Genomic DNA, 27,210 nt, shown 5'->3' on the forward strand with positions numbered 1-27,210 from the left:
GGAGTTTGAAAAGCAAAAACATATGTGATTTTACAAAAATCATCAAATTGCAATAAAGGACACGCAATATCCTCCAATCAGCTGTGAACAGAAGAGGAGATGGAAAAAGAGGAAAAGTGACATGAAGGCCAATTATGGGAACCCATAGTCGAAATTAGTGCTCACATATTAGGGGCAGTAATTAGTGAACACACACACTGCAAACTGTGAAAAAGATAATCCCTACATCTCAATGTGCACACTATCTGCCCTAAATAGTATTGAAAAGTACTAATGTCACACACTATTTAGGATGGATATAGTATGCACATTGGGACACAGGCAAGCACTATGGAAGCGCTGCAATATAGCCACATATTTATAATAAAATAAATTCGAACCATACCTACTGTTATTATTATTATAGCCTACTTGTTTTTTTATAATAGCCTGTAATTTTAAATATATTACAAAAATATATATTTTTAATTAAATTAGGAGCCTCTCCTCCCTGTTTCCTCTCCATCTCTGTACATCTCTCTGCTGGTGGCATTGTTTGTAAAAAAAAATGTATACGTCTATTTAAGTCTACTAACAATCATTACGTGCATTTATAACGTCACATACCTGCACGTTGAATGCGATTTTTCTTCAATGAGGGGGAGAAGGAGGCGGGATATAAAAGGACGGATTACTACAGCACTAGTATTGTTGCACTGAATGGCTGCGAGAAGACAGAGTCAGTCAATGTATTGGGCAAAACAGTGACTATAAGTGTAAAGAAACGAAGTTGCTTATTATATTTTCCTAAAAAGCAACCACATTTTTTAAAATAAGCCCAAAAAAACGCAACCCGCGACTCGTGATTTTTTAACGCGACTTGCCAAAAAAAGAGAGACACGACCAACTGCAGAACCGCAGAACCATATACGTCACTCACAACAGTCTGAGAGCAACAGCACCACGCCACAGTGACGTCACTCACAACAGTCTGAGAGCAACAGCACCACGCCACAGTGACGTCACTCACAACAGTCTGAGAGCAACAGCACCACACCACGATCTCATGCCGGAAGTGGGCGGAGCTGATTTATCTTCGTATACATTGCTCAATGCTCATGGAGCAATCATACATTGGAGCGTTTCAAACCATGTTAATAATGTCAAGTATTTTATTAATACGTTCTAATTGTAGAGAGGTATAGATAGATAGATATACTCACTTTTCATTAATAGTACATAGTTAAATCATAAAAATACACACATTACACATTGAATATATTTATAACGCAAGTTATATATGTAATGTAAATTAATATATATATATAAAATGTAAGTTTATATATATATATATATAAACCCCATTGCAACGTTTTGTTAAGGATTTTTAAAGTAAAAAGTTTCTATTTATATTATGTCTTTAAAGATTATATTAGATCAATTGAACATAAAGCTTAAAACACTAAAAATGAAAACAAAGATTGAGCATTTGAACATTTATTTATATGACAAAATATTTTTTACTCAAGCATTTCAGAATGAACCTTTTTTCATAGTACATAATACACATTACACAATTCTACACTGGAATGCATAATTCAAGCAGATTCAGATGAATCAAATCCTAAAACAACACACAAATTATTTACTTCCCCAAAGGCATCATATACTAGCTGGGGTTTGCTTTAAAAAATACACAATCAGACCAAAGAGAATATATTGAACTAGGTTCAAAGTTATTGCACAGCAGGTACATGACAAATTAAATCAAATGAAATCTCCATAAATATACAATTAATTCTGAGACTCCTTTAGTCCAAACACTTAAAAAATACTAAAGGCTCTTTGGCAAGTTGTTGGTCAACCATTTCAGCCTGTGAAAGTTGAAGGGCTTTTTCCTGGTCTTCCTCTTTCAATTTCAGAAAGCACGGCTCCTCCACGAAACCTCTGAAAACGTTTGGTAGTTCGCCTGCAGTGCAGAGGTCTTCTGTGATCCGTGGCTCCTTCATGAGAGAAGGGTACAAAAAATGGGATGAAATGTTGGAAGTTTTTTAACAATCTCGTGTGTTGAAGGATGTAGCATGTATAATAGTTTGTAAAAAAGTTTTGAAATTCAATTTTCCTCATGTCTATATTTGTGACAAATCATACCCTGTCACAAATCAAATTAATTAACCATTTTCAGTTCAAAATGTATACAGAAATCAAAGGCAAGCTTTCACACTGTGCTTATCGTCGTTCTAAACACACTTTTAACCCCGGGTAAAGTAACATTTCACACTTTTATATTTACGTGCTTTGGACAGTCACTGAAACACTGTGCATTCTATATAAATAATAAATTCACCGTTGGAGAGGAAAAACGTCAAATGCTGACAGAAAACGCAACAATTGCAGTGAAGAAGAGACCATTTTAATTATTTTATAGTCTGAAATGTCCATTCAGGATAAACTTGTAATACGAGGACATGCAAAGCTTGAGCATTTATGTAAACATATTGTGTGCAGTGTTCGTCCAATCAGTGAAACTGCAAATAAGGATGTTATCCTATGGCTTAGTACAGTACAGTGTGGAACGGCAGTGTATGAATACCCAGGATTAATTGTTCATCTCAGGTAAATGATGATCAGTGTGAAACGAGATAACCCAGGATTCTGTATACCCGGGGTTTACTATTTCAAGTGTGAAAAGCCCTCATGTTTTTCATCCTAATGAAGAGAAGCTCTTATTTTTAAAAAAATGTCTTACTATTAACATGAATATCCCACAGTCAATAGAGCCGACCAACTGTTGTGGAACAGTCTAAAACAATAGAACATTATTAAGTTATTCCTGGAAAAGATGTGACAGATATAACAACACACTATCTGTATAAGTAGCTTATGTCTTTATGAGAGCCTTTTAAAACTAACCTTGTTTTTGATCAGCCTCCATTGTCCTGTGCTGGGGTGAGTCTGCTTGTCAATTTACTGCAACATAATCAAACAGAAATATTATATATAATGTAACCATAAAAATTGTACAAGAGAGACAAGTTTCATTGTTCTCAAGCAAAAATGACCACTTACTGCAAATTCAGAATATAAAAGAAACTTTCAGAACGTCATCCAAATGAACAATATCTATATTTGGCAATTCATATCACATGTTTGGTTGTGTATTTGATTTGATTTTAATAGGACATATTCAGACACATGAAATATTGTTTGTATTTTTTTGGCTTAAGCACATTGTGCTTATATATAAATATATCTACTTGAAACTTTGAAGATGAGATGACATTTTTGACCAAATCATGCAGAAAACCAACTAATTCTAAAGGGATAACAAATAAATACTATTTCTTGCCACTCAAAACATTCATACCTTCATGGACAGCTGCTTTTTGAAGTGAATTTGAAGGTGTGCATTCAACTAGTGCCATCTGGTCAGTTTAAAAACATTGGGCAGTGAAAACTGTTGCAGAATGTCTTGCATTGATGAAAATGAAGTAAAGCTGAGCCTCTCCAAATCGTAATGTGCCTCTATAAATTCGAAAAAAATCCACATAAAACACATTGGTCAGTATCAGAAAAGGTAATTAAATAAAAAATACAGCGCCAACAACAAAGTAAAATCACAAACAATAAATATGTAACTTAAAGCAAGACCATATCAACAGATGCGAGAGACATCGTAAAGCTCGTTTAAAAAAAGATTAGAGCCACGTGCTGTATAAAGTGTTAATACAACAACTATGGATCAAATACACAACACAAATAAACTTGATAGATTAAAACCACAACACAAAAACAACTGTTTACCGTATTCTCTTTTTCCGCCATGCCGATTGTTTAGTTTTCGTTAACTCCGCCCACTTCCGGTCCTCAGACTGTTGTGAGTGACGTCACTGTGGCGTGGCGCTGTTGCTCTCAGACTGTTGTGAGTGACGTATATGGGTTCTGCGGTTCTGCAGTTGGTTATTATTGAAAAAAGAAGCCCAAAGTCGCGTGTTATATGCGGACTTGGCAACTATGGTTCTGTGCACGCGTTTGCCGCTTCAGCGCTCGCCCGAATCTCTAGGCTCATTAGCCTACTGTAGGTCTTAAAGTGAAAGCAACCCAATATAGCCTAGCCTATACCCACTCCTGTATGTGTCGTTAAAGGGTTAGTTCACCCAAAAATGAAAATTGTGTCATTAATGACTGACCCTCATGTGGTTGGACAGGACACCCGTCAGACCTCCGTTCATCTTCAGACACAAATGAAGATATTTTAGTGTAAATCTGAAGATCTGAAAGGCCTCCTGAAGTGAAGATAATGGGTAGACGTTCAGTCTAGGTGCTAATTCTGGGTTTATTACCAGGTTCACTCAGGTGTGTCGGCCAGAACACCACTTAAGGGCCAAATCTCCAGAGTATGAAATGAAGAGAGGAGAGATAGTTCTTTTTATTCTGTTTATTCCTTCTTCTTTCTTGTATAAGTGAATTTAAAGGTGAGTATAATTTCGAGTGTGGTTTCTATAAAGATAGAACGAATACAAATGAATAAAGGAAACATATGCATACACTCATTCTTCCTTAAACACTAATACACATTACAAACATAAAATAAACAGTAGTCAGAATATGACTATATCTCTTAAACTCTAAATGTAAGCAGAGAGAAAGGATTCAAACACTTATCAGATTTTCTACCATGCATTAAGTTACAAATAATGTAGATAGAACTTACTGTCGTCTATGATATACTTTAAAGCATCAATAGCGGTCCAGATAATGATATCTAACATCACTTAATATTTTATTAAACTACAGAATACTTAACATTCATCACATCAAGTATTGAATGAAATAAACGTGTCTAAACCCATTTAACCCGACGCAGTCGGATGGACCGAAGCTAGAAAGTAACGTGCGAACGTGGATATAATTAACACAACGATCGTGTAGCGACCCTTTACACTCCTAACTCTCATCCATATCGAATATCAAATAACAGCTGACAAAGAAATACAATATCTCTGAGTAATGCAGCAGATTTACTTACTTCTTTCATTCACGCACACTCTGAGGAAAATGTCACTCACAATAATCCAACCGACCGATGATCTCTATCATACTGAATACTAACTGCGTGACGTCTGATATAGTATACAAACCAGCGCGCGCTTTTGCTACCCTATTACACGCACTGAATAAACGGGAGTGAAAGTGAAACCTAAAGCACGTTATGGTCAACTGTACTAAATAATAGCAACACTAACATTACTTTGGGGCCTTTTCTACACCTCCATTGGCTCAACTTAACACTCTCAAGACCCTTAAAAGACACCAAAGTCCATCTCACTACAGCGGCTCTACAATAACTTTATGAATCGGCGAGAATAGTTTTTGTGCGCAAAAAAACCCTAAATAACGACTTATATAGTGATGACGATTTCAAAACACGGCCTCATGAAGCTTCGAAGCGTTATGAATCAGTGAGTCGAATCATGATTCGGATCGCGTATCAAACCGCCAAACTGCTGAAATTTGGCGATTCAAACCGCTGAATAGACTCACTGATTCATAACGCTTAGAAGCTTCATGAGGCCGTGTTGTGAAATCGTCATCGCTATAAAGTCGTTATTTAGGGTTTTTTTGCGCACAGAAACTATTCTCGTCTTCATAAAGTTATTGTAGAGCCGCTGTAGTGAGATGGACTTTGTAACTTTAGTCTTTAGAGTCTTTTAAGGGTCTTGAGAGTGTAAAGTTGAGCCAATGGAGGCCTTTCAGAGCATCAGATTTACACTAAAATATCTTCATTTGTGTCTGAAGATGAACGGAGGTCTGACGGGTGTCCAACCACATGAGGCTCAGTCATTAATGACACAATTTACATTTTTGGGTGAACTAACCCTTTAATATTAATCAAACAACGGGAAAAATCAAACAGTAGCCTACCTAAACAAGCACTGTTTGTATCATTATATTTAAGTTGTATTTATTTGTCCTTTTGTCAAACAACATTCATGCATTTTTTTTGTTTTATTGCCATGTGTGACTATTGTGCATTTAACATAATGATATGGTAAATGTGGCATCCTAATAATGGAAAAAAACATGCACATTTCTGAAAATGACCACCACAAAATCAGTCACTTTGATCTCACAAAAAATGTAGATACACACACACACTACCGGCCAAAAGTTTGAGAACGGTAAGATTTTAAAAATGCTTTTAGAGAAGTCTCTTCTGCTCACCAAGGCTGCATTTATTTGATCCAAAATACAGCAAAAAAAGTATTATTGTGATTTTTTTTTTTTTTTTTACAATTTAAAATAACTATTTTATGTTTCAATATATTTTAAAATGCAATTTATTTCGGTGATTCAACGCTGAGTTTTCAGCATCATTACTCCAGACTTTAGAGTCACATAATCCTTCAGAAATCATTTTTTTACTTTCTATTTCAGATAAATGCTGTTCTTTTGAACTTTCTATCCATCAAAGAATCCTAAAAAAAGGTTTTACACAACTGTGTTCAACACTGATAATAATCATAGATGTTTGTTGATCATCAGATCCTCATGTGAGAATGATTAGTGAAGGATCATGTGACACTGAAGACTGGAGTAATGATGATAAATTCAGCTTTGATCACAGGAATAAATGACACTTTACTATATATTCACATAGAGAACAGTCACAACACAACTGTCACAATATTACAGATTTTTTTGTATTTTTTATAACATAAATGCAGCATTGTTGAGCAGAATGTAAAAACATTTAAAAGTCTTACCGTTCTCAAACTTTTGACCGGTAGTGTGTGTGTATATTAATCCTGGTGGGATTGAGCTATGAGGAAGTGCAAGTTTACTAATACTTTGTTCAATTTGAATAAATTAATTTGCGTTGCAAGTTATTTTGTGATTCTGCATTTCCTTTTGTACGTTTTTTTTTAATTGCGTGATATAGGTCTTAAATTTAATTAATAATGGTCTTGAAAAGGTCTTAAAAAGTCTTACATTTGACTTGGTGAAACTTGCAGATACCCTGTTACTTGTTTTACTTTCACACATTATTTTATTTACTATTATTTAATATTTACTTAAGGGTCTTGAGAGTGTAAAGTTGAGCCAATGGAGGCCTTTCAGAGCATCAGATTTACACTAAAATATCTTCATTTGTGTCTGAAGATGAACGGAGGTCTGACGGGTGTCCAACCACATGAGGCTCAGTCATTAATCACACAATTTACAGTTTTGGCTGAACTAACCCTTTAAGTTTTAAAGCAATGGATCCTTAACAAATGTTTTATTAGGGCTAATTATTTCTCACTTCAGATTGTCACACAAAAGTCAAAGCAAGGCAAGTTTATTAATATGGTACATGTCATTCACAATGGTAATTCAAAGGGCTTTACATAAAAAGGATTTGCAAAAAATCATCATATAATAATCACGGCATTGATTAAAATTGATTTAAAATATAATTAAAAGAATAAAGAGGACACCTAATTATGTCCTTTTAATCGTACCATTATAATACCATTACATGTTCCTATAAGAGACACTAATTAAGCCATACATTTGCATCAATTTAATTTATACATGAGCATTTATTTACTGTGAATTAATAATTTTTTGATGAACATTAACAACTCCTTTAAAATAAATCAGTTATGTAGATTTAACAAGTTGTTAACAAAGGATGAAAAATCATTATAAGTCTTTACATATGAGCTACTTAAAAAATAATAATTTGTTAATTACAGTAACAATGAATTAAAAAAAACTATATCCTGTTAATGTGTTAACCATACTATTAGTAAAATATTAGTTAGCAAATGATTTATCATTTCTTTATGAATGTGTAAATGTTATCATGAAAGGGTTTAAGACACAAAGTAATGGATAAAAAAGATAAACACAAAATGATTATATAATGCAGATTATTAACAGTAGATTATTAATTATGCTGGATACAAGTGAAACCCATAAGTTTTACACAGAAACACGCAGAAAAAAATCAAGCTTTTTATGACTTCCTCAAATATTTTAGTAGATTTCAAAAAACTAATAAACTTGATATATGGCAGATCTGTCTGCAGTTATTTTTAAAGCAGCATTTTGTCCGATTTTTTAATTGCCATAATGAGTAATGCTGTATTTATTTAGCAGAAATATTTCATGTTTAAATACAAACCAACTTTTTTCCCACAATGTTACCGTTAGAATTATCATAGCACAATACTCTGTATGTCATTTGTTATTTATCTTTATGTTGCGGTTGAAACGAGTCAGTAGTAAATATGATGGGATAAAAATACCTAAACTGTCACTTATTTTATCTAAATTCTTCCGACATGAACAAAATTGGCTGGTCTTCGCTCAGGTCATGGTACAACATATCAAGAATGACCCAGATTCTGTTCAGGTGATTTATATACGGTTTCTGTCAAACATTGACCTCAAGGCACTGAATAACGTAGAGTTCATGTTCCTGTTATCTATGTTCACAGTCATAAATGTTCCATCACTTGTGTAGGCATACTGTGTTCGCCACTCTTCTGGCCTTGGTGTACTTTCTTCTCGGTTCAAACAAGCAGCCAGATGTACAGTAGCTGTTTTACCAAGCACCCTGAGTATATATGATGCAGCAAATATGAATATGAACAGAGGGATCTTTCCAAATGCGTTAACCAAATTTTGTGGGACAAGATATGGAATAATAACATAGTTATCTATTTCCATGCCTCTATTCACTCGGAGATGCTGCAAAAGGGCCCATGCATTCTCTCCAGGGGTCACAGGGGATAGATGGATCACTGGGATGTTGTGGAGAGATCCTCGCATGCTATTCCAGCGATCAGGCAAAGGGTTCGGATCACAGTAAACCCTATTGGCAGCTGTATTGCCAAACTCTCTGTCTTCCACTCTAATGAACCTTTGAGCAATTGCAAACGCAGCACGGGAATCAATACTGCAGTTCCACGGAGAGTAAAGAATGGTGTCTCGAATGGTAGGTGCAGGTGCCAGGCCACCTGCTGGCATAAAGTGGTCGACAATTGAGCCATGAGCCACAAACGTAAGGTCTATGTGACTTACATCAGCCTTTCGTAAATCCTCAAAAATGTCACTCAAATTCTCCAGAAAAAATCGTAGAAGATTTAAAATTTCAGTATGATGAGTTGGATCCTGAAGCCAGGAGAGAACCGTGTTGTCTGTACATGTTCCCATGATATACGCCATTATATTCTGTCCTTTCTCATTCATGCTGAGAGAATATCCCCCCAAGTCCTTGATGAGGTTCTTCAGTTGGAACAATTTTTGGATGATTTCCCTGTAAAGGAGAAAAGTTGTTCAGTCAGTCAGTACCTTTGTTATTGTTTGCATTTTCAATACTGTACAATCTCAGACAAATACAAGGATTATTAGGAACACACACTAATACTGTGTTTGACCCCTTTCACCTTCAGAACTGCCTTAATTCTACATGGCATTGATTCCACAAGGTGCTGAAAGCATTCTTTAGAAATGTCGGCCCATATTGATAGGAGAGCATCTGCAGTTGATGGAGATTTGTGGGATGCACATCCAGGGCATGAAGCTCCCGTTCCACCACATCCCAAAGATGCTCTATTGGGTTGAGATCTGGAGACTGTGGGGCCATTTTAGTCCAGTGAACTCATTGTCATGTTCAAGAAACCAATTTGAAATGATTGGAGCTTTGTGACGGTGCATTATCCTGCTGGAAGTAGCCATCAGAGGATGGGGACATGGTGCTCATAAAGGGATGGACATGGGCAGAAACAATGCTCAGGTAGGCCGTGGCATTTAAACCATGCCCAATTGGCACTAAGGGGCCTAAAGTGTGCCAAGAAAACATCCCCCACACCATTACACCACCACCACCAGCCTGCACAGTGGAAACAAGGCATGATGGATCCATGTTCTCATTCTGTTTACGCCAAATTCTGACTCTACCATCTGAACGTCTCAACAGAAATCCAGACTCATCAGACCAGGCAACATTTTTCCAGTCTTCAACTGTCCAATTTTGGTGAGCTCATGCAAATTGTCGCCTCTTTTTCCTATTTGTAGTGGAGATGAGTGGTACCCGGTGGGGTCTTCTGCTGTTGTAGCCCATAAATGCATTGAAGCAACTGCCATGTGATTGGTTGATTAGATAATTGCATTAATGAGAAATTGAACAGGTGTTCCTAATAATCCTTTAGGTGAGTGTATGTTGGCTTTGGCCAAGAAATTAGTGGAAATTAAAAATGTGTAGAAAATAAAATCTCATACTGCATTGTATCCAGCTGTTCCTTGAGCTTTTGTTGGCCTTCCAGTATTTCCCTGGCTGAATCCCGTAAGAACTTGCTGGCCTCCGTGACCCGCTTGCCCTTTACCATTTCTTCACTCGTCACAATCAAGTCGTACAGCCCCATGCCAAAACCAATCACACCCAGTACCTAGAAAGAAAGTCACAATCACAAAATCACTGGGCAATGCGGCGAAAATTTTCTTAAAAATTGAATGCTTGCGAAAACAAAGCCGTTACCCTTGATCCTGCTTTAGCAGCAGCTTTAATGCCAATGCTTCCAATGTTCTTCACCACTTCTTTGGCGGATACCTTCAGGCTACTTGTGATCACAGCAAAACTAACGAGTCTCAGGGCGTGGGAAATAAAGCGCGTGGCCTCGGCTTCAGCCAGTCCACCTGGTGTTATGTGACGAAAGAACGTGGCCCTGTTGAAATGTCTGAGAAAGTCTAGGGGTACCAGAGTCTTATTCCTTCTGGCCAGAGCCCACATGAGTCGAGTGACCACCTCACATTCCAGCTCATCAGCATGAGCCCCGAGCGGTGTTTCTCCACACCTGTCCTTCAGATCTTGCAGTTGCTTCTGAATGCTCATCCCAACCTTCTCATCTTCTTTAATTAATTCAATAGCTTTATTAAAGGTACTTCTGGAGATACCTGCCTCTGCCAATGTGGAGGTGATGCTGACAGCAGGGCCCGCTAGAGTGCCCACTGCTGCGGCCAACAAAAGAGGGCTGGCCAGTCCCCCGGTCATGATTGTGGCAACCGCTCCTGCGGTGAATGAGGCCACAGATGTGGCAGCTCCAACCACCTGAGCCACGTTGCAGCCCTGATGAACATTTTCCAGCTCTTTCGCCATTTCCAACAGCTTTTCTGCACATTCCTTTCGGTTCTCTATCCAGCGGAAGAGCGAATTACATAAAAGATCTGCAGTCTCCATGATTAGAGCAGGAGGAACTGTGCAAAGAGAAAATTACATATTTCTTCAAATGGCACAATATATCATCTGAAGCAATGCCTGACGGATGTCAGTTAATTCTACAGGTTGTGGATTGAAAATCTGTGTGGAAATCATTCACGATAAAAAGAACACTGTAAAAACGAATCTGTTCAGTTTACTTAATTAAATTGTGCAAACTCGTTGCCTTAATTCAATTAAGTAAGTATTACTTAATTGCATTAAGTTACTCTTACTTAAACTGTTTTAGTTTTGTCAACTTAATTCTATCTGTGATCTGAGGAAGTGTACTCCTAGAGTGCATTGCGGCAAGAATAAATTAATTGCTTCGTTTGACTATTTTTGGCTTTATTTTACTATTTGTCTTTTGTCAGTATAACCACAATAACGACAGCAAATAAAATAGTAAAGGTCTTATTAATAATTCCAAAAAACAAAACAAATCCTTGTTACCATTGTTGTGTTTTGCATGCTGAATGTTGAAGTGTGTGTGTGACTCACTCATGCATGATCGAATGATATTGTCACAAATATAGAGGGATAATATCAACACAATTAAAAGGTTAAGCCATAAATATTAGCACATTTTTTTTAAAAAGATCATCATTTGACATGATATATAGTTATTTATATATACTTCAAAGATAAAGATATATATAACTTCCCTTCTTTTGAAATCATACAACTATGATTTCTTGTTGCATTGCTGCATTAATAGAAAGTGAATTACTATAATATGAATGAAGTTTCAAGTCCCCATCCAAAGGGAACACTAATCACAATTATGGTGAGAGGAAGTTGGAGGAAATGAGTGAAAAGTCTATAAAAAAATTGCCCCGCCGCAAAAACACTTTGCCCGCCCGCTTGTTTTTTTTGCTTTGGCCAAATGGTGCTCAAACCAGTCAAGTTATGTTTACTTGAGTTTTCTAAGTAACGAAGGCATAGCATGCAAATAGTTCAGATTACTTAATTGTTTTAAGTAAGTTCAACAAATTATTGGACATTAAGTAAAGTTTACTAAAAAAGTCTTAGTAAGAACAACTGTTGGATTGTATTCAAACAACAATTAGCAAAGTCTGTTTAGGAAATTGGGAATATAATTAGGAAAAGTAAACTAGTTAGATATACAGATAGAGATAGAGATAAAGTAGACAGGAGAATAAACGAGCAGTCAAACACTCCAAAAAAGAACTAAAATCAGCTAATGGCAAATATACTGTGATGTGTGAAATTTAGGAAAATCCAGCTGAAGTCCTAACGATTCTTGAAAAAAAAAACTGACAGTGTCAGCGACCCACTGAGACCACGAAACAATCACAAACTGAGGTTTTGTAGCCTTACTTTTACTTTTAAATCTATTATACATTGAATGTTATTAATGATGAATAAATCTATTCAAAAAATGTACTTACATGTCTACTGTTTCAGTAAAGTTATCTGTCTTCAAATGCCAGCAGCCTGAGAACATGAACCTTCACCTGAGCAGCCACTCCTTGAAAACTTACAAGTACAAGGTACAAGTTTGTGCAGAGGTGGACAATGTACACGACTCCATTTCTAGAGTGAAAGTATAGATACCACTGGTAAAATATTACTCCGTTACTGGTGAAAGTTGTAAAGACATATTTACTTAAAGGGTTACTTCAGTGATTTATCATTAAGCTTTGTATTTAAACTGGGTCATTTATGCAGTAGAAATGTGAAATTATTTTTGAATTTGGTGCCTTCTAGACTGAGAAAAGACAGAAAATGTATTTTTGTCTCATGTGGATGAAAGACAACAACTCCCAGAATGCACTGCTTCGCTGCCCTACAAGGCCACTCCGTACACCGTCGTTTTGATCTTCATAGTAATACAATCATTTTGTTCATTTAGAGAATAAACACTACAATTAAAAACTGAACGTGTCTTTTCAATAAAGTGTGAGTGAGCCGAACGAAAGTCGCGTCACAGATGCAGCAGAGTCAGATTTCCTTCATCACGAAGAGCTGAGGGAACGTTAAGCGCCAGTCTGGCACGTTTTCAGATCGCATATGGAAGCTAAACTATCACAGGAATTCATTGAAAAGTTGAAACACTCACTTTGCTCTGCACCGCTCCGTTATGAATGTCCGTGCGGCCGTCTGTGTCTTACAGTCTGTGTGTGAGATTTCTCCCCTATGGACGGGTTGATAACATGAGGAACAGCTCCATCTTGTGGCTGTAGTCTTTAGCCTCTGGCCAAATTTTTTTTCCAGAAATAAAATGCATAATTCTCTCGTCTCAGGGGGATATGAGGGGGGAAAGTACCATAAGTAAATCTTTTTTGCATTGTTGTATGAATGCACACTGTTCCATCATGGTGTTAGTATAAGGATGACTTTCCGAATTTAATTCAGTCTGTTGTGATTGGTCTACTCTGCTCTAATTGGTCAATTGAATTGGTCAGAATACACAGAGCATCTCAGTTTGTTGTGTATGGGGCGGCACAGCCGCTGACCAGTGCCCATGCTGACCCCTGACCCCGCCCAAAGCACCAACAGTGTCACTGAGCATCAGAACTGGACCACGGACCAATGGAAGAAGGTGGCCTGGTCTGATTTATGTTGAAGTGTTTGAGACATGGCTTTTAATGGTGAGACTTTTGTTTTTGTAATCAGGCTCTGTTACGGCAAAAATGTATTCATTGACATCACTAATAAGAGACAAACCTTAATCCAATTGTCTTTATAAAGATTTATTTTTCTTGCAAGAAAGAGCCACGGTCAAACACAGCCATCCGAGGCTGCCTTGCGTGTGAACTGCTAAAACAAAATGGTCCTTCTTCTGTCTTAGAACTAATTTAAATTATCCGACAGTTTTGGTTCGGGAAGGCTCTCAAGTTTAGGTGTCCCGCTGCTATCCATGTATATATACATTTACATTTATGCATTTGGCAGACGTTTTATCCAAAGCGACTTACATTGCATTCAAGGTACACATTTTACATTTTGTCAGTTCTTGCTTTCCCTGGGAATCGAACCCATGACCTTGGTGTTGCTAGTGCCATGCTCTACTGTTTGAGCTACAGGAAAGCTAATACATGCTTAATATTTTAATTTACCCAACAAGTTCGACATCTCACCTTCAGGGATTAAAGTAAAATTGGAGGTTGGAGGTTGACAGATTAAGAAATTCTTTTCAGGAATTTATATTTATATATGAGTTGGTGGTCCAGTGGGTTAAACCATGGATCTGATATGCAGAAGGTTGCTGGTTCGATCCCAGTGGTCACCCCCAGTGTGTCCCTGAGCAAGGCACTTTACTCCATGTTGCTCCAGGGGGATTGTCCCTGTAATAAGGCCACTGTATGTCGCTTTGGATAAAAGCGTCTGCCAAATGCATTAATGTAAATATTCTTAAGTTTTGTCTTATGTTCTTTAGTTAAGGAAAGTTTTAAAAAAATATTTTATATTCAATTCTAATAATTTTTTGTGCAAATACAAATTCTTAAGTTTTCAAACATTTTCGTAACCACAACAAAATTGTTGTTCTTAAAGTTGTCATAATTATACAATTTTAAAAAGGGGCCCCAATTTATAGTTGTTAATGAAATTTAAATTTCTGCAAAATCTCTCAATCTTGGTCGATTTATTGTTTACATTTATTGGTCATTGGTGTCACTTCAGAGAACTCTTGCACATCCCTAGTATTGGGAATATGTATTGATATGCTTAATATTTAAAACAACCTCCAATTAGTCTTAGAATTTATTGGGTAATGTTGATTTCCGAGTTCCCTATAGGTTCACTGTATTGTGTTGCCGAGATTGTATCCAGCCTGCCAAGATGATTCACGCTCAATGGGGGTGGCCAGTTCACTGTCCTGCCATTCGGTCTGTCTCTGGCACCGTGGACTTTCACAAAGTGCATGGATTCGGCCCTCTGAGACAGAAGGGAGTGTGCATCCTGAATTACCTAGAGTTAGACACTCACAGATCTCTTGCTCCTCAGCCATTTGGGATGCCTGGGACTCAGGACTTGGCTCCAACTCCAACTTAGCCAAGAGCTCACCGTCTTCCAGCTCGTGATCTGCCTTCCTGGGAGCAGTTCTTGATTCAGCCCAAATGCAGGCCAAGCTCATGAAAACCTCAAAATTCAACAGCTTCATCAGTAATTCTGCTGGACCTACATATGCAGCCTCTGCAGTATTGGCTGAAACCCTGTGTTCCAGCCCACACTTTGCGTCTCATACACCTTCGTATAAAGGTGAATCACGACTTTATCTTGGCCCCTTGGAAGGACTCTTGTCAGTTCCAGACAGACGTAGGTTTGGAGTTGGTCTCCAGATGGAGGGTGTTCTCCACAGATGCCTCCAACACGTGACATAATTCAATCAGGTAAAGCTTTAAGCATAAAATGTTCATGGGTGAAGGTTTAATGACTTTACAAACATTTGACATATTAAACAAAAATCATTCAATGTGCAGAAGCTTTTCCCACATAGACCCTTTTCACTGTGATGACGTGTTTTAATGGTCATCAATATCGTAAATCCTGCAACGTTTTTTTGTATTTTCCTTTTTTTAGGTATGTACATTTATAACTCTAATACTTTGTATTATATTACTTGTGCATCAAATTACAAAAAACAAGTTCCCGCTGCTGTGAGGATGTTTCTAATACAGCGTCTATAGGAGTGATGGGAAAAATAACATATTTTTCTCTTTTCACTTCCGCTATTAATTTCACTCTATTTTTTCCCTCTTTTTGAAAGTTGTGAAATCACTATTGTAGAGTTTTTCTTTTGCTATTTGAGCAAATGGGGACACACACACACATATATATTTAATGTATTCTCTCATTCACCGCTATAAGAGTTAACCCAACTATGACGACTTCAGCTTCTGAAATCCAGAAATGTGTAAAGGGTCTGTGCTCTTTTCACATAATGAAATATTCTCTGATCCCACCGGTTACATTTATTAATCAGGGGAATGACATTAACATTTGACTTCTACTCAGGCCAGCCAAACTCCAGCACCACTGACAGATGAAGAGGAGATGGAGGAAGAATATTAACATCCTACACTCAAAAAAATATTTTGGTCTAAATGTAAGTTTTATGTATTTGAATTACATTACAATTTTCCATCTATTTGGATTACATAGTTTTAACATAAACAAATATGAATCACATTAAGTTCATTAGTTTGTTTATGTTAAAACTATTCAATCCAAATGGATGGAAAATTGTAATGCAATTCAAATACATAAAACTTACATTTAGACCAAAATATTTAAATTTGTTGCATCTTTTTAATTACCCTGCATTAAAATACTAGATATACTGTCATTCATCCAAGTATGCCCAATGTTATTATGAAGTGTCAGAGAACAATACATAGCACATTATTTCAGTTTTCAAGTATCTAAATTTTGTTTTGATTTAGTCTATCCTTTAATAAAGGATAATGTATGTCACTCTTTCATGTGTACATGCATTTTATTTGGCATTGGTAGCACACACTGTGGTTATCTTAACTATGTAGTGTACTGGCGATTCATGACAAAGGCAGGAGACCACAATGTGTTTGGGTTTTTTATTTATTTATTTTATTTTGCTGTCATCACTTGTCAGCTTGGAGCTTTGGAGAGAAAACATAAAGATGATTAATACATTGTGTTCCAGTCATGGTTACAGTGTAAACTGAAGTCACTTCTAGGTTTTGGATTTCCAAGTCCAGTTTCCTCAATGTCTTGCATTTCATTTCCATCTCAAGGTCCATGTCTTGCTTCGATCTTGACTTCTGCTAGCACAATCTGTCTCTTAAGATGCATTGTGTAGAGACGTCTGACAGTTTGTGAATTCTGTAAAACACCTATCAATTAGCACAGCTGGATTTGTGTATAACGAAGATTTGCTTAAGGCAATACTCACTATGTTACCAGGATGCTTATCAGGCTTCACAGTGTCTGGATCCTGCTAGAAAATATAGCATATGATATTCTATTAGCGCCACATCGCTGACTTCTTATCCATTATGGACAAAAATTTTTGATATTTCCACAAAATTGCCATGATACCTCAAGCCTTCTGGAGTCCAGCGACACAGTCTCATCATCGGCAGAAGTGCCTTCCCTCTGCCGTATTCAATAAAACTTGTATTGATAGTTTTGACAGGACATGTCAAGTCTATGATTTTAATAAAGAGTATTCACTGGCGGATCAGAGTCTGGTGGCTCCAGAAGAGTAAGTGCGTTATCAGACACTGCAAGGTAAGGCAAGGTCAGACAGTCCACATTAAATCTAATTATTTGATTGTTTTCCATTTGCAGTAGTATGGCAATAGTGTTGAGAATGCATTTCTGTGCTACTGAATGATTGTGTGTGAGGCGCGAGATCTCCGTGTGATGTGTGTGCGTTACAATGGATGCAGCAGCAGGCATTAGTTTAGAACGGTGATTAACTTACCTGTGTAATAAGCATGCATTCTCCCGACCAATTTTGAGCATCCACATGGTATAATCAAACATATCTTGTGGAGAGCTCTGGGAGTAGGCATTTGTCATTTTAACTGTTGCAAACGTGTGTGCGTGTCAGGAAATGGCTTATCCTGTTGCGCCCTCTATAGGCCAGCGACTAGTCAAGCTTAAAGCATCATGGCAGAGCATTAAAGGCTAACTAAACCCCAGCTCAGCTTAACTCTACCCACTGGCAGTATTTGAAAAATGCTGGAAAAGTGGGCAGAGCCCAGGGGAGACGGAGGGCATGAACCGAGGGCGGGGCTGAGCGGAGGGCGTGCACCTGAGACCCGCAGTGACGGATTGATTGACAGCTGTCAGACTCGTGAGTCGCAAAGATGGAGAATAACTGGAGTGACGCCAGTAGCTTTGCAACAGAGCGGTCATTCTCCTACTTTCACATGAAGTGGAGGCGGGTGAATTGTCTGTAGACACAGAACCGAAGCCTTATCAATGCGAGCCGCTGGCTCAAACTGCGTTAACTCCCGATACCGACGATGCTAGTGAAGCAGTAGCGCAAGAGAGAATGAGACACCTGACCTTATCTATGGACAGTCAAATCCTTTCCTTATACTGAAAGCCACTAAAAGATCAAATACATGCAATGTATTTCATTCAAATTAACTGAATCAATAAGCAGCGCAGGACCAATAAGTTCAAACCTAATAACCTATGATAAACATATTTCCTCAAATGAAAGTTAGACTATATACGCCAGCACGTTATGGTATTGTTCGTTACCACGGCAACCTCTTGCGTGTCAGGGTTTGAAAGTGAGTCTCATGTATGAAAATTATCTGTACACATGACGGGCGGCAATATCGCAAGAAAAGCCTGACGTGTACCGACAACTGCATTATTTAACCGTATTTTCTTCTTTACAATGATAGTGTCAAGTGAGTTTCATTCATAATGTTTCTACTTCCGATCACATGAGAGTTCATACTGGAGTGAAGCCGTTCTCATCATGTGATCAATGTGGGCGTGGTGAGCTCACGCAGGGGTGTGGATAGTGAGCCTTTGGAAGAACCATCATAGGTCACGATGACCCACAACATCCAATAGGAAAATTCAACTGCAGTCGCCACCGTTAAGTCGCCCAACCTGAAGAGGGCAGCACTCAGACGGTTTTACACTATATATTATAGAACTAAAACACTATACCCAAATGTCAGAACATTTACTCGAATCAATGAACAGCATTAATAAAGCCCAAGTCTGGCAAATCATTAACTAAAAAATAAAAAAAAGTTGGTTTAGGGTTTAGTTACCCTTTAAAAATCGACTAGTCCAGACAGTCAACCGATTGATGAGAATTGCTGCGTGCAGTCAAGGACGAGTTTCGTGAAGTCAGAGCATTGTGTTTGCATCTTATCACAGATGGAGCGAAATGCAATATTTGTCAAATACAGCTGCTCGAGTCGCTCGCGGCACTTTAATGGCATCAGCGCTCTTTCAAGTTGGACAAAATTTCTAACTGGAATGCACTGCTTAACGTCAGCCACCAATCGGTCTGTGCGCTGCTAAATGTCGAACAAGCCTTTTGGGAACACAGGAATATGATAGAGAGACAGACTCAATGATATCTGCAGTGCTTAATGGGACAAGGTAATCCCTGTAGAGCTTTTTTTGGAATGATTTGCTTGCCAAATTCTTGAGCATCATGGGTGTTTTTCTAAAGACTAAAAACAGCACAAACTGATGGTTTCAAAAGCATAAAACACAGTTAACCAGTAGCAGTCTTTAAATGGTTCATAATTTTAAATTCTCTAAGGACAAAATTTAGTTCTTAACTTCTGGAACCCTATGGTTTTATGTTATATGGGACTTGCAAAAATACACTAGGACTATCAGGTTCACCAGTGGCAGAATGAGGCAGTTTTTCCAAACGCAGTTAAAACAGACATGAGAGAAAATGACAAGTCAGATACAAGGAAGGATTGATGTCGGTTTTATTGAGAAACTTTCTTTTGCCCTTGAACCAGTACGGGACCAAGTGTGGCCTTGCCTTCCCACTGAATGCCTAGAGAGAGGAGACAAGTTAGAGCGCTTAAAACAGTCAAAAGCAACCGTAAGAGCAAAAGTTACAAACCTCCATAGGGAGAAGCAGCAGTTCCACCATCAGGACCACATGTTGAGTCACAGCAACCGCAAACTTGGTCATTTGCGTCAGCAGCAAACCACCTGCAACAAGACAAAGACACAACCTTCAACATGAGCAAAGCTAGCTCAAATAAAGTGCAACGTACCCATTGGCGAAGGAACAGGATTTAAGCTGAGCGTCACTGGGGGCAGAAGCAATAGTTGCCTTCAGAACACATGTTATGTAAATCTGCAAAGGATGACAGACAAGTCAGAAAACCAAACCAGATGGGAGGAGAAGTCGAATTAACTCATGAGATTCGTAGTACATACAGAAGGACTGTGGCTCTCCTGGAACATGAATGCCTCCAGCTGGAACTGGATCTTATCAACCTGGGACCGAGGCATGAAGCGGGAGCTGGAAGCTGTAGCCTTGGCATCCACAAAGCACCTGATGACAGTCACCACAAAAAGTAACCCATCAATATTCTAATGTCAACCAACTAAACCTTACCCATGACTCTCAATGATAAAGGTTAAAAAGAGCAAACAAAACCGCCCTATAGCATCAAGGGCCTTGACCTTACCCATGATTTTCAATGAAGGAATATCTCGGAAGGGAGTTCACATCAGGCACTTGAGTGGCCACACAGCGGTCCACAAACACACGCAGAGGCACATGATTGTACTGCTTCACAGATGCCTCGATGTTAATAACACCACCCAGGAAATAGGAGTATGAAGGCCTCTGGTAGGACCAGTCGTCTACAAAAAAGGAGGAACACCCCTAGGAAGAGCCACATTTGCAAGGTCGAAGGTCCAAAGAAAGTGCACTTACCCAACATGAGCTTCAGGGAGAACATCAAGACTTCTTCACCAACCTTGGTAGAGGCATAAGGGACCCATGTCGGCCTCAAGGCATCACTGCTTACATTTTGAAGCCTGCAGTTCATGAAAGTGCCCATTAAATGGTCTCCCAGTTGCACAAGCAGCAGACAGAAAGTCACAGAGACCAAATTACCTTTGATAATGGCATTGAACGCCAACAATTGCACCATCGGCCCGGGTAATCGGAGTACCTGCAAGAGCCTCAGGGGTGTAGGTAAGAGAGAAGGTGTAGACAAGCTCATCCTCGTTCATCTGCAAAAGATTGTCATTACCAAGAGGGTCATCCCAAAGACTTTAGATATACGTAGACAGTGCACTCATTGCAATGTTTGGGACAAAGTAAATTGTGCAATATGGTGGAATGACTCCTAAAGAGCATAGCTCTTCACATAAGCGCAGCTTCCATTTGACAGTCAATGTTTTGGAGACACACACTTAGGATTGGACATTGGCTTTATCAGAGCACAAAAGTTATCGTTCTTGTTTCCCAAGTACCATTCGTATGGGATAATGCACATCAGATGTTGGATTGAAGTGTTATTTAAAAGGCAAGTAGTTTGAAAATTCAGGATTTCCCTCATTCAAATAGAGATTTTGTCTTAGCTGCCCTGGCATTGCAAACATGACAACCAAGTGAACTGACTTTCCTTGAAAGAGACTTTAACTATTCTCTGCCACAACAAACAACCTATTAAGATGTAAGAGTTCTTACCATCTGCACGCTGTTGCAGTCCTGTAATTCATACTCAAAGATGAGCACCCTAGACTCAGAGTCCTGACCAACAACAGGACATCCACCTAAAGAAAGACCAGTTGGCTGGATCAACTGACCATTGCTAAACAAGTCCTGCTGGACTTCTACAAGGACCCTGTTCTCTCCGCATTGAACCGCTACGCTGCTGGGAGTCACGGGTTGCCTCAACTGGAAGTCCACCGCCAACTCTCTCTGCTCCTCAGGCACGATGGGAAACCTCCAGTCCAAAGGCTTCACTGGACCCTGCAACAGCTGCTTCTCCTGAAGGCCAAAAGGCTCCTGTGCAAGGCCTCTGGAGGAAGGACCCAATGGACTCTGAAACTGAGAAGCCTCTTGCAAATGGTTCCAGTGCCCTGGAGCAGGACTTCTGGAAGCTGGATCTGATTTCGGCCAACTGCTTCTTGGACTTTGACTGCGTATCAAACTTCCCCATGCATCAGGCAGATCAAATGCAACAATCACAACCACCACTAACACACATTTAAGGAACTCCATCCTAGCAAACTTTGACACAAATGCCACAACACACACCAGTGCTTGGCTTGGCCATTTTGTACAGATTTGAATGAAGGTGGCTCCTCCCCTTTGATTACCTTTGATTCTCCTCTGGACCTGTAGAGTTTATGCATCTCTGGGACCCCCAGCTCTGCACATTTTGTATGGCTGCGTTTACACTGGCACAAAAAATCTGATTTTGTTTACTCACATCTGACCCAGATCAAAATGTGTTGCACACGTGTAAACACCAAAAAATTCTGAGCCACTCCCAAATGTGGTTTTAAATCAGATGCATATCCAATATTTGGACGTCTGGGCCCGTATTTATCAAGCATCTGAGAATTATTCCCAAAAACACTGCTAAGAATTGAAAAATTTCTTGGCTCAAAGCTGCGCTTAAAAGTTAGTTATCAAGCATCTCAGTTATATTTTAAGTGAAGTGTAGGACTAAATCTTAAGTGTCAGTCTTAGAGTTGATTTACGACACTTTGCTGTGGATTTTGGATGATGTCATAGGCATGAACCAATCACTGAATAGATGTCCTGAATATTCTCAGATAAATTCACATTGAATGGTGGAATTAAGGGGAGTTTGCGTTCAACACGCAATTACGAATTTTCAAGAGAATACATTATGATATTCACATTGGAAATTAAAGATAAACACTTTTTCCACCATGTCTTACAAATTAAATTTTTTAAACCGGTGTGCTGTTAACGGACCTGCCTATATATAGGCTAGATTTTATGATATAATCCAAAATAATACAGAATTGGTGGGAGGAAGAAGCGATACTTTTTGCCGAATCATTCGAACAGCGGAATCTTTTTTTGCTAAATGGTAACATTAACCAGCGTTGAAAAAGATGATGCTTGCTCAGTCCAAACTGCTCGTCGTCAAATATTTCAAAAAATGTTGTCCTTCCTCTCCTGAAAGATTTGCACATGTCTCTGTCTCCTCAGTGCCATCACAAGCCCCTACTGGCCACTCCTAACCACTAGAGACCTCTCGAGCCGTCTTAAATAACTGGGAGAGGAAGAGTGATTCTTAGCTTTAAGACATTTGATAACTTGCTTTTAAACTCAAGTTTGTTTTAGCGTTTTAGGAGTGACTGTAAAACGCATTCATTTCTAGTAGGATTGACAGCAGAAGTAACAGACAAATCACTAGGAATAATCTTAGCCCGGGCCCGTATTTATCAAGCTTCTCACATTTAGTCTTAAGTGCTGAGAATTCATGAAATGTACTCCTAATTTCAAACTTAAGTATAAAAGCAAGTTATCAAATGTCTTAAAGCTAAGAATCACTCTTCCTCTCCCAGTTATTTAAGACGGCTCGAGAGGTCTCTAGTGGTTAGGAGTGGCCAGTAGGGGCTTGTGATGGCACTGAGGAGACAGAGACATGCACAAATCTTTCAGGAGAGGAAGGACAACATTTTTTGAAAAAGCATCATCTTTTTCAACGCTGGTTCATGTTGCCATTTATCAAAAAAAGATTCCGCTGTTCAAATGATTCTGCAAAAAGTAGAGCTTTTTCCTCCCACCAATTCTGTATTATTTTGTATTATATCATTAAATCTAGCCTATATATAGGCAGGTGAGTTAACAGTACACCGGTTTAAAAATTGTAATTTGTAAGACATGGTGGAAAAAGTGTTTATCTTTCATTTCCAATGTGAATATCATAATGTATTCTCTTGAAATTCTTTATTGTGTGTTGAATGCAAACTCCCCTTAATTCCACAATTCAATGAGAATTTATCTGAGAATATTCAGGACATCTATTCAGTGATTGGTTCATGCCTATGACATCATCCAAAATCCTGTTTGTGGCACAGCAAAGTGTCGTAAATCAACTCTAAGACTGACACATAAGATTTAGTCCTACACTTCACTTAAAATATGACTGAGATGCTTGATAACTAACTTTAAAGTACAGCTTTGAGTCAAGAATTTTTTCAATTCTTAGCAGTGTTTTTGGGAATAATTCTCAGATAAAGCCACATTTGGGAGTGGCTCAGAATTTTTTTTGTGTTTACACGTGTGCAACACATTTTGATCTGGGTCAGATGTGAGTAAAAAAAATCAGATTTTTTGTGCCAGTGTAAACGCAGCCATACAAAATGTGCAGAGCTGGGGGTCCCAGAGATGCATAAACTCTACAGGTCCAGAGGAGAATCAAAGGTAATCAAAGGGGAGGAGCCACCTTCATTCAAATCTGTACAAAATGTCCAAGCCAAGCACTGGTGTGTGTTGTGGCATTTGTGTCAAAGTTTGCTAGGATGGAGTTCCTTAAATGTGTGTTAGTGGTGGTTGTGATTGTTGCATTTGATCTGCCTGATGCATGGGGAAGTTTGATACGCAGTCAAAGTCCAAGAAGCAGTTGGCCGAAATCAGATTCAGCTTCCAGAAGTCCTGCTCCAGGGCACTGGAACCATTTGCAAGAGGCTTCTCAGTTTCAGAGTCCATTGGGTCCTTCCTCCAGAGGCCTTGCACAGGAGCCTTTTGGCCTTCAGGAGAAGCAGCTGTTGCAGGGTCCAGTGAAGCCTTTGGACTGGAGGTTTCCCATCGTGCCTGAGGAGCAGAGAGAGTTGGCGGTGGACTTCCAGTTGAGGCAACCCGTGACTCCCAGCAGCGTAGCGGTTCAATGCGGAGAGAACAGGGTCCTTGTAGAAGTCCAGCAGGACTTGTTTAGCAATGGTCAGTTGATCCAGCCAACTGGTCTTTCTTTAGGTGGATGTCCTGTTGTTGGTCAGGACTCTGAGTCTAGGGTGCTCATCTTTGAGTATGAATTACAGGACTGCAACAGCGTGCAGATGGTAAGAACTCTTACATCTTAATAGGTTCTGGTAGAGAATAGTTAAAGTCTCTTTCAAGGAAAGTCTGTTCATTTGGTTGTCATGTTTTCAATGCCAGGGCAGCTAAGACACAATCTCTATTTGAATAAGGGAACTCCTGAATTTTCAAACTACTTGCCTTTTAAATAACACTTCAATCCAACATCTGATGTGCATTATCCCATACGAATGGTACTTGGGAAACAAGAACGATAACTTTTGTGCTCTGATAAAGCCAATGTCCAATCCTAAGTGTGTGTCTCCAAAACATTGACTGTAAAATGGAAGCTGCGCATTCCGCCGTATTGCACAATTTACTTTGTCCCAAACATTGCAATGAGTGCACTGTCTACGTATATCTAAAGTCTTTGGGATGACCCTCTTGGTAATGACGATCTTTTGCAGATGAACGAGGATGAGCTTGTCTACACCTTCTCTCTTACCTACACCCCTGAGGCTCTTGCAGGTACTCCGATTACCCGGGCCGATGGTGCAATTGTTGGCGTTCAATGCCATTATCAAAGGTAATTGGTCTCTGTGACTTTCTGTCTGCTGCTTGTGCAACTGGGAGACCATTTAATGGGCACTTTCATGAACTGCAGGCTTCAAAATGTAAGCAGTGATGCCTTGAGGCCGACATGGGTCCCTTATGCCTCAACCAAGGTTGGTGAAGAAGTCTTGATGTTCTCCCTGAAGCTCATGTTGGGTAAGTGCACTTTCTTTGGACCTCCGACCTTGCAAATGTGGCTCTTCCTAGGGGTGTTCCTTCTTTTTTGTAGACGATTGGTCCTACCAGAGGCCTTCATACTCCTATTTCCTGGGTGGCGTTATTAACATCGAGGCATCTGTGAAGCAGTACAATCATGTTCCTCTGCGCGTGTTTGTGGACAGCTGTGTGGCCACTCAAGTGCCTGATGTGAACTCCCTTCCGAGATATTCCTTCATTGAAAATCATGGGTAAGGTCAAGGCCCTTGACGCTATAGGGCTGTTTTGTTTGCTCTTTTTACCCTTTTATCCTTAATGTCAACCAACTAGACCTTACCCATGACTCCCAGAGTTGAGAATTTTGATGGGTTACTCTTTGTGGTGACTGTCATCAGGTGCTTTGTGGATGCCAAGGCTACAGCTTCCAGCTCCCGCTTCATGCCTCGGTCCCAGGTTGATAAGATCCAGTTCCAGCTGGAGGCATTCATGTTCCAGGAGAGCCACAGTCCTTCTGTATGTACTACGAATATCATGCGTTAATTCGACTTCTCCTTCCATCTGCTTCGGTTTTCTGACTTGTCTGTCATCCTTTGCAGATTTACATAACATGTGTTCTGAAGGCAACTATTGCTTCTGCCCCCAGTGACGCTCAGCTTAAATCCTGTTCCTTCGCCAATGGGTATGTTGCACTTTATTTGAGCTAGCTTTGCTCATGTTGAAGGTTGTGTCTTTGTCTTGTTGCAGGTGGTTTGCTGCTGACGCAAATGACCAAGTTTGTGGTTGCTGTGACTCAACATGTGGTCCTGATGGTGGAACTGCTGCTTCTCCCTATGGAGGTTAGTAACTTTTGCTCTTACGGTTGCTTTTGATTGTTTTAAGCGCTCTAACTTGTCTTCTCTCTAGGCGTTCAATGGGAAGGCAAGGCCACACTTGGTCCCGTACTGGTTCAAGGGCAAAAGAAAGTTTCTCAATAAAACTGACATCAATCATTGTTTGTATCTGACTTGTCGTTTTTCCTTGTCTCTTTTAACTGGTTTTGGAAAAACTGCCTCATTCTGCCACTGGTGAACCTGATAGTCCTAGTGTACTTTTGCAAGTCCCATATAACATAAAACCATAGGGTTCCAGAAGTTGAGAACTTCATGTTCTCCATAGGGAATTTTAAATTATGAACCATTTAAAGACTGCTACTGGTTAACTGTTTTATGCTTTTGAAACCATCAGTTTGCACCGTTTAGTCTTTAACAGCAGAATTCCTGGAGAAAAACCCATGATGCTCAAGAATCTGGCAAGCAAATAATTCCAAAAAAAGCTCTACAGGGACTGCCTTGTCCCATTAAGCATTGCAGATGTCATTGAGTTGGTCTCTCTATCGTATTCCTGTGTTCCCAAAAGGCTTGTTCGACTTCATTCAGCAGCACAGACTGATTGGCGGCTGACGTTAAGCAGTGCATTCCAGTAAGAAATTGTCCAACTTGAGATAGCGCCGATGCCATTAAAGTGCCGCGAGCGACTCGAGCAGCTGTATTTGACAAATATTGCATTTCACTCCATCTGTGATAATATGCAAACACAATGCACTGACTTCTGACTTCACGTTTCCGTTTTTAGATCGTCCTTGTCTGCACACAGCAATTCTCATCGATCTGGACTAGTCGATTTTAAAGGGTAACTAAACCCTAAACCCAATTTTTTTTTCTGTTAATGATCTGTAAGCCTTGGCCTTTAATAATGC

At 39.1% G+C, this 27,210-nt stretch overlaps 2 protein-coding genes and 1 long non-coding RNA gene across 4 annotated transcripts; 1 reads left to right on the forward strand and 2 right to left on the reverse strand.

The window, feature by feature from the left end:
- Positions 1–1,609: 1,609 nt before the first annotated feature.
- On the reverse strand, positions 1,610–3,890 carry LOC307139664. Of its 2 annotated transcripts, XR_013818150.1 has the most exons (5): positions 3,784–3,890; positions 3,347–3,504; positions 2,893–2,949; positions 2,729–2,782; positions 1,610–1,982 (listed from the first exon to the last, which is right to left on the reverse strand). It is a non-coding gene; the product is annotated as an uncharacterized lncRNA (long non-coding RNA). The 2 variants fall into 2 exon arrangements; XR_013818151.1 differs by lacking the exon at positions 2,729–2,782 and having other exon boundaries at positions 1,612–1,982.
- Positions 3,891–19,662: 15,772 nt separating this feature from the next.
- Positions 19,663–21,929, reverse strand: LOC307140118 (zona pellucida sperm-binding protein 3-like; the record flags this gene model as incomplete). Its single annotated transcript, XM_079839363.1, has 8 exons — positions 19,663–19,733; positions 19,803–19,894; positions 19,960–20,042; positions 20,126–20,243; positions 20,380–20,557; positions 20,631–20,734; positions 20,814–20,932; positions 21,393–21,929. The coding sequence occupies 8 exons, from the start codon at positions 21,927–21,929 to the stop codon at positions 19,663–19,665; spliced, it is 1,302 nt and encodes a 433-aa protein (XP_079695489.1).
- A 2,285-nt stretch (positions 21,930–24,214) lies between these two features.
- Positions 24,215–26,775, forward strand: LOC307140119 (zona pellucida sperm-binding protein 3-like; the record flags this gene model as incomplete). Its single annotated transcript, XM_079839364.1, has 7 exons — positions 24,215–24,751; positions 25,175–25,293; positions 25,372–25,475; positions 25,549–25,726; positions 25,871–25,988; positions 26,072–26,154; positions 26,700–26,775. The coding sequence occupies 7 exons, from the start codon at positions 24,215–24,217 to the stop codon at positions 26,773–26,775; spliced, it is 1,215 nt and encodes a 404-aa protein (XP_079695490.1).
- Positions 26,776–27,210: the final 435 nt, after the last annotated feature.

This window comes from Gobio gobio, assembly GCF_949357685.1.
Source record: "Gobio gobio genome assembly, chromosome: 16".
In the NCBI taxonomy this organism is placed as follows: Eukaryota; Metazoa; Chordata; class Actinopteri; order Cypriniformes; family Gobionidae; genus Gobio; species Gobio gobio.